The 15,935-nt window shown below is 36.0% G+C and overlaps 1 protein-coding gene across 1 annotated transcript in view; it reads right to left on the bottom strand.

Moving 5' to 3' along the window:
• Positions 1-11,509: 11,509 nt before the first annotated feature.
• LOC110133383 (solute carrier family 15 member 2-like) overlaps positions 11,510-15,935 on the bottom strand; it is a 71,498-nt gene continuing 67,072 nt past the window's right edge. The window contains 4 exon segments of the mRNA XM_070466052.1: positions 11,510-11,972; positions 12,303-12,407; positions 13,034-13,180; positions 15,827-15,923. Of these exon segments, the coding sequence (XP_070322153.1) occupies positions 11,796-11,972; positions 12,303-12,407; positions 13,034-13,180; positions 15,827-15,923 (526 nt within the window). The 3' untranslated portion in view covers positions 11,510-11,795.

Genomic DNA, 15,935 nt, shown 5'->3' with positions numbered 1-15,935 from the left:
TGAACCTATGGTCACCTTATCTTTGACAAAGGAGGCAAGGATATACAATGGAAAAAAGATAACCTCTTTAACAAGTAGTGCTGGGAAAACTGGTCAACCACCTGTAAAAGAATGAAACTAGAACACTTTCTAACACCATACACAAAAATAAACTCAAAATGGATTAAAGATCTAAATGTAAGACCAGAAACTATAAAACTCCTAGAGGAGAACATAGGCAAAACACTTTCCGACATAAATCACAGCAGGATCCTCTGTGACCCACATCCCAGAATTTTAGAAATAAAAGCAAAAATAAACAAATGGGACCTAATGAAACTTAAAAGCTTTTGCACAACAAAGGAAACTATAAGCAAGGTGAAAAGACAGCCCTCAGATTGGGAGAAAATAATAGCAAACGAAGCAACAGACAAAGGATTAATCTCAAAAATATACAAGCAACTCCTGCAGCTCAACTCCAGAAAAATAAATGACCCAATCAAAAAATGGGCCAAAGAACTCAACAGACATTTCTCCAAGGAAGACATACAGATGGCTAACAAACACATGAAAAGATGCTCAACATCACTCATTATCAGAGAAATGCAAATCAAAACCGCAATGAGGTACCACTACACGCCAGTCAGGATGGCTGCTATTCAAAAGTCTACAAGCAATAAATGCTGGAGAGGGTGTGGAGAAAAGGGAACCCTCTTACACTGTTGGTGGGAATGCAAATTAGTACAGCCACTATGGAAAACAGTGTGGAGATTTCTTAAAAAGCTGGAAATAGAACTGCCATATGACCCAGCAACCCCACTTCTGGGCATACACACCGAGGAAACCAGATCTGAAAGAGACACGTGCACCCCAATGTTCATCACAGCACTGTTTATAATATCCAGGACATGGAAGCAACCTAGATGCCCATCAGCAGATGAATGGATGAGGAAGCTGTGGTACATATACACCATGGAATATTACTCAGCCATTAAAAAGAATTCATTTGAATCAGTTCTAATGAGATGGATGAAACTGGAGCCCATTATACAGAGCAAAGTAAGCCAGAAAGATACAGACCATTACAGTATACTAGAACAGACTTGTGGACTCTGAGAGAAGGCGAGGGTGGGATGTTTCAAGAGAACAGCATCAAAACATGTATATTCTCTAGGGTGAAACAGATCACCAGCCCAGGTTGGGTGCATGAGACAAGTGCTCGGGCCTGGTGCACTGGGAAGACCCAGAGGGATCGGGTGGAGAGGGAGGTGGGAGGGGGGACCGGGATGGGGAATACATGTAAATCCATGGCTAATTCATTTCAATGTATGACAAAAACCACTGCAATGATGTAAAGTAATTAGCCTCCAACTAATAATAAATGGGAAGAAAAAAAAAGTTATACAAAAAAAATTATAGAACTGAAAAGTAGAAATTAAAGACTGACTAGATGGGCTCACAGTAGAGTGGAGATGAACAACAGAATTCACCCAATATGAATAATAGAAAAGAGATTGGGAAAAAGTGACCAGAGCCTCAGGGACCTCTGGGCTCATAACAAAATAGCCAACATTCATATCACTGGAGTCCATGAAAGCAGAGGAAAAAGAGGGAAGAATGAATGAACATTTGAAGAAATAATGACTGAAAACTTGCCAAATTTGATGAAAAACATCAACATAGAGATTCAAGAAACTCTAAACAGGATAAATCCCCCAAATCCATGTCAATACACATCATAATTAAACTTTTGAAAACTAAAGACAAAAAATATTGAAAGCAACCAGAGAAAAGCAATGAAGTCCCTGTAGGGAAACACCATATGAATGGATTTCTCATGTGAGATCATGAAAAAGGAAATGTCAATATATTTTTTAAGTGCTGAATGAAAAGAACTATTGACTCATAATTTTGTATCTGGCAAAACCAGTTTTTAGAAATAAAGGGAAAATAAAAATATTCACAGATGAATGACAACTAAAAGATTTTGTGACTAGCAGATAAATCCTGGAAAGACTGGATAAAAGTTCTTCAAACAGAAAGAAAAGGATAAAAGGAAACTTAAGTATCAGAAAGCAAAAGAAAAAATAGGTTATAAATATGAGTCCATACAACAGACGTTCTTCTGAGTATTAGATAGTATTATAATTTGTTTCATTCATAAAATATGATTTATAAAACCCTAAAGGAAAAAAAAAACACAAAAGAAATGGGAGTTACACAGTGAGTTAACAATAATAGGTAAAGGTGAGGAAGATAAAGAAACCTAACTGGAAGTGAGGTTTCTATACTTCATTTTAAGTAGTAAACACTGTGATACCAAGTACAGAGTTAGAAGTAGTATCCACAGCAACCATATGAAAACTACAAAGAGATGAATTCAGAAGTGCTATAAATAAATCAAGATGAAATCCAAAAATATGTTCAAGTAACTTGCAGAAAGGTAAGAAAGAGAATAAACAGCAACAACATCCAAAAGAAACAAGTAGGAAATAATAAAATAGCATCCTAAAGTGCCAACATATCAATAATTGCCTTTGTTGTAAACTGTCTAAATATACCAATCAAAAGACAGATTAGCAGAGTAGATTAAAATATTTTTAAAAACCCCACTAAATCCAACTATATGTTCCATATAAGAAATTCACTTTGTATTCAACCACAGGTAGCCTAAAGTAGGATGGAAAAGATACACCATGTACACATTAATAATAAAAATTAAAAGGAGCGACAGTATTAAAATCTCCTAAAGTAGACTTCATAGCAAAGAAAATTATCAGAGACAAAAAGATATTATATAATAGTTAAAGGATCAGTCTTTCAGGATGACACAATATACTAATTTGTATAAACTAAACCACAGAGCTTCAAATACATGAGGCAAAACTGTTAAAGCTGAAAGGAGAAAGAGAATAATCTACAATTATTGTTGGGAACCTTAACACTGCTCCCATTCAGTAACTGATAGAAGTATTAGGCAAAAACATCTGAGCAACACAAGCATCAAGATCTAATTAACATATAAAACAGACCATCCAACAACAGTAGAATATAATTTTCTCAATTTCTTTGGAACATTCACCAAGTAGAAAAAAAAACCATAAAATATACCATAAAACAGATCTTGACAAAAAAAAATTGAAATCATAAAGCTTATATGCCATGACTACAATGGAATCAAACTGGAAATCTGTAGCAAAGACAGCAGGAAACTCAAAATACTTGGAAACTAAGCAATACACTTCTAAATAATTATGGGTAAACAATAAGCCTCAATGAAGATTAAAAAGTATATAGAACTAAATAAAAATTAGAACACAAAGTATGTAGGAGGCAGCTAAAGCAATATTGAAAGGGAAATTTATAGCACCAAATGCTTACATTTAAAATGGGGAAAGGTGTAATATAATTTAAATTCTTTCCTCCAGAAACTAGAAAACAGAGCACAATAAATGCAAAGCAAGCAAAAGGAATGAAATAATAAAGAGCAGAGAATAAAATTGGAAATAGGAAAACATTATTGAAAAAAGAACCCAAAGGAAACAAAAAGTTGGTTCTTAAAAAAAAAAATCAGTAAATTTGATAAACCCCTAGCAAGACTGAAAAAAACAGAACACATATCACCTATATCAGGAATGAAATAGGATATATTATTCCAGATAGTGCAGTTGTTAAAATAAAGGAATACTACATACATCTATATGATCATAAATATGACAATGTAGAAAAAAACAGAACAATTCCTTAAGCACCACAGACTACTGCAATTCAAGATGATGAAAGACAATCTGGATAGCCCTATGACCATTAAGGAAGTTGAATTTTTAATTAAAAAGCTTTCCAAAATCAAACTCAAAGCCCAGATAGTTTCACTGGACAATTCTATCAAACTTTGAAAGGGTAATTAAAACTAACTTTATACCTCTTCCAGAAAATAGAAGAGGGGGAAACATTTCCCACCTCATTCAGGAAGACAGTAGAGCCAGACAAAGACATGGCCAGAAGAAAAGAAAACTGCAAACAAACATTCCTCCTGAACTTAGGAGAAAAATCCTTAACAGAATATTACCAAGTATTTTAATACACAAAAATATATACCATGAACAACTGGGATTTATTCCAGGTATGCAAGACTAATTACCAGAATAGCCAAAACAATCTTGAAAAGTACAATTGGAGGAATGAATGAAAATGAAAAAACAACCCAAAACCTATGGGACACTGTACAAGCAGTGCTAAAGGGAAGGTTCGTAGCATCACAGGCTTACCTCAAGAAACAAGAAAAAAGTAAAATAACCTAACTCTACACCTAAAGCAACTAGAGAAGGAAGAAATGAAGAACCCCCGGGTTAGTAGAAGGAAAGAAATCTTAAAAATTAGGGCAGAAATAAATGCAAAAGAAACTAAAGAGACCATAGCAAAAATCAACAAAGCTAAAAGCTGGTTTTTTGAAAAGATAAACAAAATTGACAAACCATTAGCAAGACTCATTAAGAAACAAAGGGAGAAGAACCAAATTAACAAAATTAGAAATGAAAATGGAGAGGTCACAACAGACAACACTGAAATACAAAGGATCATAAGAGATTACTACCAGCAGCTCTATGCCAATAAAATGGACAACTTGGAAGAAATGGACAAATTCTTAGAAAAGTATAACTTTCCAAAACTGAACCAGGAAGAAATAGAAGATCTTAACAGAGCCGTCACAAGCATGGAAATCAAAACTGTAATCAGAAATCTTCCAGCAAACAAAAGCCCAGGACCAGATGGCTTCACAGCTGAATTCTACCAAAAAGTTAGAGAAGAGCTAACACCTATCTTACTCAAACTCTTCCAGAAAATTGCAGAAGAAGGTAAACTCCCAAACTCATTCTATGAGGCCACCATCACCCTAATACCAAAACCAGACAAAGATGCCAGAAAAAATGAAAACTACAGGCCAATATCACTGATGAACATAGATGCAGAAATCCTTATAAAATTCTAGCAAACAGAATGCAACAACATATTAAAAAGATCATACACCATGACCAAGTGGGCTTTATCCCAGGAATGCAAGGATTCTTTAATATCCACAAATCAATCAATGTAATACACCACATTAACAAATTGAAAGATAAAAACCATATGATTATCTCAATAGATGCAGAAAAAGCCTTTGACAAAATTCAACATCCGTTTATGATAAAAACTCTCCAGAAAGCAGGAGTAGAAGGAACATACCTGAACATAATAAAAGCTATATATGACAAACTCACAGCAAGCATTACCCTCAATGGTGAAAAATTGAAAGCATTTCCCCTAAAATCAGGAACAAGACAAGGGTGTCCACTCTCACCACTACTATTCAACACAGTTTTAGAAGTTTTAGCCACAGCAATCAGAGCAGGAAAAGAAATAAAAGGAATCCAGATAGGAAAAGAAGTGAAATTCTCACTGTTTGCAGATGATATGATCCTCTACATAGAAAACACTAAAGACTCTACCAGAAAATTACTAGAGCTTATCAATGAATATAGTAAAGTTGCAGGATATAAAATTAACACACAGAAATCCCTTGCATTCCTATATACAAACAATGAGAAAACAGAAAGAGAAATTAAGGAAACAATTCCATCCACCATTGCAACAAAAAGAATAAAATACTTAGGAGTGTATCTACCTAAAGAAACAAAAGACCTGTACATAGAAAACTATAAAACACTGATGAAAGAAATCAAAGAGGACACAAATAGATGGAAAAATATACCATGTTCATGGATTGGAAGAATCAATATTGTGAAAATGACTATACTACCCAAAGCAATCTATAGATTCAATGCAATCCCTATCAAGCTACCAATGGTATTCTTCACAAAACTAGAACAAATAATTTCACAATTTGCATGGAAATACAAAAAGCCTCGAATAGCCAAAGCAATTTTGAGAAAGAAGAATGGAACTGGAGGAATCAACCTGCCTGACTTCAGGCTCTACTACAAAGCCACAGTCATCAAGACAGTATGGTACTGGCACAAAGACAGAAATATAGATCAATGGAACAAAAGAGAAAGCTCAGAGATAAATACACGTACCTATGGACACCTTATCTTCGACAAAGGAGTCAAGAATATACAATGGAAAAAAGACAACCTCTTTAACAAGTAGTGCTGGGAAAACTGGACAACTACTTGTAAAAGAATGAAACTAGAATACTTTCTAACACCATGCACAAAAATAAACTCAAAATGGATTAAAGATCTAAATGTAAGAGCAGAAACTATAAAACTCCTAGAGGAGAACATAAGCAAAACACTCTCCGACATAAATCACAGCAAGATCCTCTATGCCCACCTCCCAGAATATTGGAAATAAAAGCAAAAATAAACAAATGGGACCTAATTAAAATTAAAAGCCTTTGCACAACAAAAGAAACTATAAGCAAGGTGAAACGACAGCCTTCAGAATGGGAGAAAATAATAGCAAACAAAGCAACTGACAAAGAGTTAATCTCAAAAATACACAAGCAACTCCTGCAGCTCAATTCCAGAAAAATAAACGACCCAATCAAAAAATAGCCCAAAGATCTAAACAGACATTTCTCCAAAGAAGACATACAGATGGCTAACAAACACATGAAAAGATGCTCAACATCACTCATTATCAGAGAAATGCAAATCAAAACCACAATGAGGTACCATTACACGCCACTCAGGATGGCTGCTATCCAAAAATCTACAAGCAATAAATGCTGAAGAGGGTGTGGAGAAAAGGGAACCCTCTTACACTGTTTGTGGGAATGCAAACTAGTACAGCCACTATGGAAAACAGTGTGGAGATTCCTTAAAAAGCTGGAAATAGAACTGCCAATATGACCCAGCAATCCCACTCCTAGGCATACACACTGAGGAAACCAGATCTGAAGAGACATGTGTACCCCAATGTTCATCACAGCACTGTTTATAATAGCCAGGACATGGAAGCAACCTAGATGCCCATCAGCAGATGAATGGATAAGAAAGCTGTGGTACGTATACACAATGGAATATTACTTGGCCATTAAAAAGAATTCATTTGAATCAGTTCTAATGAGATGGATGAAACTGGAGCCCATTATACAGAGTGAAGTAAGCCAGAAAGAAAAATACCAATACAGTATACTAATGCATATATATGGAATTTAGAAAGATGGTAACGATAACCCTATATGCAAGACAGAAAAAGAGACACAGATGTATAGAACAGACTTTTGGACTCTATGAGAGAAGGCGAGGGTGGGATGATCTGAGAGAACAGCATCAAAACATGTATATTATCAAGTGTGAAACAGATCGCCAGTCCAGGTTGGATGCATGAGACAAGTGCTCGGGGCTGGTGCACTGGGATGATCCAGAGGGATGGGATGGGGCGGGAAGTGGGAGGGGGGTTGAGGATGGGGAACACATGTAAATCCATGGCTGATTCATGTCAATGTATGGCAAAAACCAGTACAATATTGTAAAGTAATTACCCTCCAACTAATAAAAATAATTGGGGGAAAAAATGTTTGTAGGAGTATGGATTATTTAAAATAAAAAATAAGACCAAAAAAAAAAAAAGTACAATTGGAAGAGATATCTTCTCATTTTAAAATGTACTATATAAAGCTATCGTAATTGAGATAGTGTGATACTGACATAAGGACAGACATATTGGTCAATGGCAAATAACTAAGAGCCCAGAAACAAATCCTTATATTTATGGTAAATTGATTTTTTTCCAAAGCTATTTAGGCAACTCAATGGAGAAAAAAATAGTCTTTTCTACAAACTGCTGCTGGGTCATTTGCATAGCCACAAGCAAAAAGGTGGATTTGTTGCATACGCAAGCAGTTAACTCAAAATGGACAACAGACCTAACTGTAAGAGTTAAAACTAAAACATTTAGAAAAAACTAGTCAGAATACTTTGTGTCCTTGGATTAGTTAAAGAGTTCTTAGATATGACACCAGTAATATAACCCTTAAAAGAAAAATTTATAAATTGGACTTCATCAAAATTTAAAACTTTTGCACTTCAAAAGACACCATTAAGGAAATGGAAATACAAGTCACAACTTAGAGAATATGATGGCAAATCATATTTCTAACAAAATATTTTTAACCAGAATAAAGAAATCTCACAACTCAAGAAGATAAACAACCTAATTTTTAAAAATAGGCAAGATTTGAATAGAGATTTCACCAGAGCAAACAAAGATGGCTAATAAGCACATGAAAAGATGCTGTTTATTAGTAAAATAGAAATTAAAATTAAAATGTAATACTACTTCACAACCACTAGAATGATGATAATAAAAGACAATAATAAGTGGAGGCCTAGACATGGAGAAATGGAAATTGCTGATTGAAATGTTAAATAATGTAGCCATTTTAAAAGGCCTTTTGGCAATCAAAAAAAATATATCAAATATAAATTTACCATGTGACCCAGCAGTTTCATTCCCTGGCATATATACAAGATGAACACTCTATTTGTTTGAAGACTTATACTTGAATGGTCATAGGGGCCTTATTTTTAATAATTAAAAATTCAGTAAAAAAAAAAAACTAAATTTCCCTCAACTGGTGAGTGGATGAACAAAATATAGTATATCCACACAATGGAATTCTATTCTGTATTTAAAAAAAATAACTGATAGGTGCTACAACATGGATAAACTTCAAAAACATGCTCAGTAGAGGAAGCCAGATGTGAAAGACCACATATCATATGATCCAGAAAAGGTAACTCTACAAAGACAGAAAGTAGATTATTGGTTGCCTGAGCCAGAGGTGGAACAGGAATTGACTGCAAGTGGACAAGAGGTTCCTTTTTGGGGTGATGGAAGTATTCTAAAATTGGATTATGGTGATGATTGTACTAAAAATCATTCGAATGTACACTTATAAGGAATGAATTCAATGATATATCTACTATGCCTCAATAAAAATCTTTAGTAGATGAATATCATTCCAAAATGTTTTCTATGCATATATAGAGTGGTAAAAATTCTTTTAAAATGTGTTCAGGTTTCCGAGGTAGCTCAGTGGTAAAGAATCTGCCTGCCAGTGCATGAGACATAGGAGTTACAGGTTTGATCCCTGGGTTGGGAAGGCCCCCTGGAGGAGGAAATGGTAACCTACACCAGCATTCTTGCCTGGAGAATCCCAAGGACAGAGGAGCCTGGAGGGATCCATAGGATCACAAAGAGTCGGGCTTGACAGAGCAACTGAGCATGTATGCAACAGAACCCATATTGAGAAGGATTCTGACCCACTGTTGCATATCAAGCAAAGAATATTTTTCAGAATTGGAAAAACAGTTGTGAAAGGTCTGGACTATACCCTGTGAAGAGCCATGAAAAAAGCTGAGAATCTTTAGCTTGATGAATGCTTACTTGAGGCAACATGAAAATTCTCCCCAAATAGCAAAAAGAGTATGGCATAAAAGAGAGGTTTATGCTTATTCTAGTTAGCCATAAGGGAAGGAACCATGGTAGGCAGTTTCATAAAGAAAGCTTTTAGTTCAACATAAAGAATTGTCTGCCAGTTTTCCCCAAATCAGTGTTCTGGAGAACACTGTAACATATGAGGCTGAACAAGGAGTCTTATGTCTTTGCTGAAGGATTTCTCAGAATCTTTAATATCCAGGTGTTAAGAAGATGATGTAATATTCTTCATTTCCAAAATTTATTTGTCCAAAGAAACTATTAGCACTGTTAATATATCTGAGACAGTAGTTCATAGAACAGATTGAGTTAAAGCTGCTGAAATGGGGACAGAGTATTTTCTGAAGAAGCAAAGTCAGGTTCACATCAAGATATTTGTGGAGGGACTTGCCTGGTGGTTCAGCAATTAAGACAACACACTCCCAATCCAGGGGGCCTGGGTTCAATCCCTAGTCAGGGAACTAGATTCCTCATGCCATGACCAAGAGCCAGATTGCCACAATGAAGATCCCAAGTGCCATAACTCAGACCTGGCCAGTCAAGTAAATGAATAGATAAACATACATAATTTTAAAAAGGTTATCTGTGGAAACTGGATAGTGTTGCTGTCACTTCAGCACTTCTGAAAACTTGGTAACCAGGACCAGAGCTTGGGAAAACGGAGCAACTTTTCTTGTTATGTTTACAATATGAGACTGACTCAAAACAGTTCTAGATGAGAATAATGGAGCAAAACCAATGAAAATGAGACTTTCTAGGACAGTTATTCTGAACATTTCATCCAGCAATACTTTCCCCCAGAAGTCATTATATTCCCATGTCTGTCCACTGAGTCATTCACTGTGTGCAAGGTATTATTTCTCAACTTTTTTCACCAACACAGCAACAAACAAACAAAACCCTGTCATATTATATCACTTCTTCCTTCAACTCCGGATTTTGTTAGAATACTGAAATGGGACCATGTCCCACATTGAGCACTGCCATTTTAGAAGCTCAAACCTAGAGTACTGGGTTTGCTATAGTATTAACATTTTAAAAAAAATAAATAGGGCATTTAAATTTTGGGGGGAAAGTAAAACAAGAAAAAATATCAAAACAGATCCACTACTTTGAAGCTGAAGAAAGTACCAGTAAGAAAGGAAGTTGTTTTCATAAAAAATACTGTTATTATTAAATATTTGTAGCAATAAATATGGAGAAGGCAATGGCACCCCACTCCAATACTCTTGCCTGGAAAATCCCATGGATGGAGGAGACTGGTAGGCTGCAGTCCATGGGGTCACGAAGAGTCGGACACGACTGAAAGACTTCATTTTCACTTTTCACTTTCATGCATTGGAGAAGGAAATGGCAACCCACTCCAGTATTCTCGCCTGGAGAATCCCAGGGATGGGGGAGCCTGGTGGGCTGCCGTCTATGGGGTTGCACAGAGTCGGACACGACTAAAGCGCCTTAGCAGCAGCAGCAGCAACAAATAAGATAATATAATAAGAAAAAGGTGGGCCAACAACATTGAAAATGAGGGTTGGAAAATGATAATTAGCGTTTATACAGTTGTCCACAGGTGGGAATAATCTAGAGTTAAAACATTATAGTCCTGAAGAAAAGCATATACTGTACAAGAATTGTTCATCAGGACTTCTACAGTTTATACTTTTCTGTTTTGCAGAACCATGTTTACTGCCTTTAATTTGGTTTCCAAGGACCTATCAATACTGAGAAAGGGGTGTTTGGATTAATAGATAAAATACTGTAATTATCAGAATGATATATCTTATCCTGTGTTAATAAAATATCATTTTGTCTTTTATTATTTGTGCTGAAAAATTAACTACAGTCTTACTGAACCTGAATAGCTGACAAGCCAGGCCCTGGATGAGATCACACCAGACGTAACAATTCCTGAAGTCCTTGTAAACAATAAATACACCATTAATGAAGACATTTGAAAATACCATTTCTCTGTTATTCTGAAATTTGGTCTTAAATCAGCACTTCAAAAGGTGGGGTCATCTGCTCTAAATGGCAGGTAAAAGAATTCCTACAGAACTTTGATAACCACAAAGACCAAGCTCAATTATACATTTGTGTTTTTGGAGATGCCAGGCCAGCTGCAGCAAAACCACACAAGGTTTACTGAGTTCAGTGATATACAGAAAGACATGACGTCTCAGGGACCTTGCTTTAATGTACTGAAAAACCCAGTCCTAGAATTGCCTCTATCATCAGAGAAAAGTGAAGGAGATCAGTTCATTGTGACACTACTTCTCTCTTCCAACCAAGTTGGAGTAAAAAATGCTTGAAGATGGTGATGGCCAAGACCAGAGTCAGGAACTGGGGTCTGGGCAGAGTCTAGGGAACCATTAGAGCCTTATCTTCTTGGTTTCCAGGTTGATCATATTTCCTTGGATTTGGGGGGTCTGCTTATCTGCTGACCCCTGAACATCCCCTGGCTTTAAAGGAACATAGTAGTATCCCATGATGGAGAAGATCAGGCAGACCACCAGCATGAGGCAGGAAAACAAAATGAATTCGGCCCACTGTAGGAAGAAATACATATAAGAGAAAAATATGGAGAACCTGATAGTAAACTGATCTTTCTAAGATGAAGACTGAGAAGCAGACTGACCCAGGGTCAGCAGTTTTGGAAGAGCTTTGGTAGGAAAAGACAGGACTAATTGGCCTCTCCTCACATGGGCCTATGGTGGCCATTATTGCAGCTTACATGTCTATTTTCCTGGCAAAGTCTATGTTTAAGACAGAGGGCTGAGTGGGGAATGTGGGGAACAGAGGGGTGGGGGAAGGGCAGCAGAGGAAGATGGAGGGAAATCCTTGGGTAGACATGTGTTCCTGCTTCTCTTAGTACGTACCTGGGCCAGGCCACTGAACTGCGCCACAATAAGCACAATGATATTCCCAAATGCTATCGTCAACAACCAGGCTGCCTGGAGTACAGACTTCATGCTAGAGGGAGCCTAAAGAAGACACAAATCTGTGAGTAAAGAAACTCTCTACACCACTCTCCTGTACCAAGCATCTACCCAGAAAAGTTCTCCCACCCAAACTTCCAGATTTGAACTTCCCCCTCTAAGTTCAGCATTCACACTGATTCAGGGAATATGTTTATAGTAATTGAACATAGTAAAGTGATTCAGGTAATAATGTTCATCGTAACAACAAGACGGCACTCTTAACTGAATATTTTAATTCATTATATCATATAATCTTCATTACAACCCTAAGGAGAGAGTTCTATTACTATTCTTATTTTACACATAAAAATAGCTTTAGAGAGATGATCATTCACTTGCTGAAGGTTACACAATAGGTATGCAGCCAAAGTTTGAACATGGGCAGTTCGATTCCACAGTCCTTATTCTTAATGTTTAAATATCCCTTTTTGGATCCCAAACAACATGGATCCAGCCTGCCATGTTCCTGGAGGTCAAGCTGATTCTCTGCTTAAGATCGTAAGGAATCTAAGGCCCAAAATAATGGAGATCTTGGCCACGGTCACATGACTAATTAAGACAGTGTCAGGATTAAAACTCCATCCTCTGAGCAATAGCTCTACCTCCACTTTCCACTTTCAAAAACCTACCTGAGAATAAGAAAACTCAAGTCCTGTGACAGAGAACATGACCTCCCCAGCTGTAACAAGGGCATATTGTGGTAGCTGCCATGCGATGGACATTTTGTTGGCTGGGATGTATTCCATCTTCCAGGCCTGAGGACCCTGACTGGTTCTCTTAGTGAGGGAAACAAGAAATGGGCTTGTTAGGAGTCTCGAGTAAATATTCCTGGCCTGTGGCATTTATGATCTTGTATCCATCTCCTCATTGTATTGTCATTCTTGTGGTACCATGAAGAAACAGCAATTTCTACACAATTTCAGGTTTTTGAAGTTCCTTTTGGTAATACTGCACTCACTTGGCTGGCTTCAGTCAATCAGATACCATTATTGCAGAGACCTTAAATGGCAAACTATTTCATACTATAGTACCCCATCATTTTGACCTACTGCATATTTTGATCCTGGTCAACATTTTAAATGTAAAATGGCATCTGAATTATACAAACAATGAATTTTCAGAAAAGCACGTACTTAAAAAAGTTTAATTCTTTGTTCAATTTTCTATGTAAGTACAATTAAAATATTTCTCACATTTTCCATTTAAATATTTATTTTACTAAAATTACTTTTATCAGAATATTATAATATCAGAATAAAAATCAGAAATTATTGTCTTGGTAACTCTTACACTGAAGATTTTCTTGATCAATTTTTAAAAATCCATATCAAATACCATCTACTATTTTGTATTCTATTTACTGGCCATTATTTTTAAACTCACATATAAAAATTTTGTCAAAAAGATGCAATTTTCCTATAAAATTTTGGTCAAAAAGAATCTTTTCAGGGTCAATATTTTGTTATTAATGTTACCAAATATACATGATTCTACAATCTTTTTTAAAAAATTATTTTCACTATGTGAAGGTTTTTAGCTGAGTTGGTTTTCTTGTATATAGATTGTATTTAGTAATATTTATTATAATAAATGAAATGGAATTTTTGAAATTATATATTTTCCTTGGAATAAAACCAAGTTGACATTGAAGTCGCTCAGCTGTGTCCAACTCTTTGCGACCCCATGGACTGTAGCCTACCAGGCTCTTCTGTCCATGGAATCTTCCAGGCAAGAGTACTGGAGTGGGTTGCCATTTCCTAGGTAGTAAATGTTATTAGATAGTAGGTATAATATCTGGATATATCATGAGATTAATAATAGCAGAGACAGAAAGTAGACAAGTGGCTGTCTAGAGCTGGGGAGTTTGGGAGGAAATGGTGAGTGACTGCTAATGAGTATGTGGCTTCTTTTTGGAACGAGGAAAATGTTCTAAAATTACACAACTCTGAATTTATTAAAAACAACTGAATATGTATTATTAGAAATATATTCTGTGTGTATTGAATATACAATATATATTGAATATGTTACTGTTACATTTAAAACCATTATATACTTTAAGTGGGTGAAATGTATGACATGAATTATATTTCAATAAACTATAATAAAAAATGGAATACTAAAGATATCATGCTAAACTAATTACAATTAATAAAACTTTATAGATGATTCTCATCACATTTTGAGAAATTTTCATCTTTTTCTTATTCATGGTCCTCTTTTTATATTTAATACAATGTCAAGAGTAATGAAATAAAATTGGAATCAAGGTTGACATCAGAATTAAAATTCAGAGGTATCATGCCTAATTGCTGACACAATTGCTTTTGAGGGATCTTTGTGTAGAGATTGACATTTGCTACCAGTCTTGGTATTTCAGACTGTGATGTGCTAGCAGATGTTTTCCAAGAGCTAGGGAAACCACATGTGAAGTCAGTCAAGAAGACCAAAATAATTTTTGTTTTCTTGGTGCCATACTGGGACTGGAGCAGACCATGTTGCCTCACAGCAATGACTCAAGATAAATTATGTCTACCATTCCTGAAGATCTTGGGCCTCTTACCAGTGTTCTCTCTTTTATGTCCTCTATTTAGATCTTAGGAGTTTTTTAAAGTCACTATAGAAGCTATCACCCTACACTAGAAATAACTGAGAGAGTCAATTCCTAGGTAGGTTGATAAGAAGTCCAGGGTCCCCAGGGAGGAGAAAGGGGTCTGGGTCTCTCAAGGAGGAAATAGAAGTCTGGAGTTCAAGGAGGAGAAAAGGACAAACTTTTTTTCCCTTCAAGCCCATATCTGATGATTGCACTACAAAACAACTCATGTTGCTCAAGGATATGTTTTTGCTTAAACTCTGTAACAACAATGTATCCTGCTTGAGGACCTGTTTCTCCTTCTTGAGAACCTTCTGACTAATCCTGTCATCTTAAAATGTATATTATGGGAGTGGGTCTGGTAAGATCTTTCTATTGTTAGTTCTAATCCCATTATCTTAAAATGTAAATTGCAGAAGTAGGTCTGGTAAGACCTTTACAACCTTGAGACAGTCTTTTGATTTACTGTAATAACCAACTGAAAAAATATATAGCTTCCTTGCTAAGACTAGCAAGGGGGGCACTCTTCATCCCCCTTCTGATGTCTGTCAGAAGCTTTCTCTGTCCCTTTTTCACTTTAATAAAACTCTGCTACACTAAAGCTCTTGAGTGATAAAGCCTGGTCCCTGGTCCCGAAGCTAAATCTTCTTCAGAGATCACAAATCCGACAATGTTCACCATAAGCCATCATAAGTATGTGATGCTGTCTTGCCATAGAGTAAGATACAGGTAGATATAGATTATATATAAATTTAGATATGGTATAGTTACATAGATATAGATACAGATAAATGGAAGAATAGAGTGAGAATGGTCATGAGCTACTTACATTTGTAATAACAAACAGATAAGCTGCACCAAAGTCTAGTAGACCCAAATTCAGTGAAAAATCCTCATTCTTTGTTCTACAATGCACCACAGGATATCTGGGAACAGGA

Source organism: Odocoileus virginianus, chromosome 4 (assembly GCF_023699985.2).
Source record: "Odocoileus virginianus isolate 20LAN1187 ecotype Illinois chromosome 4, Ovbor_1.2, whole genome shotgun sequence".
In the NCBI taxonomy this organism is placed as follows: domain Eukaryota; kingdom Metazoa; phylum Chordata; class Mammalia; order Artiodactyla; family Cervidae; genus Odocoileus; species Odocoileus virginianus.
This window is presented reverse-complemented; position numbering and strand designations above follow the sequence as displayed.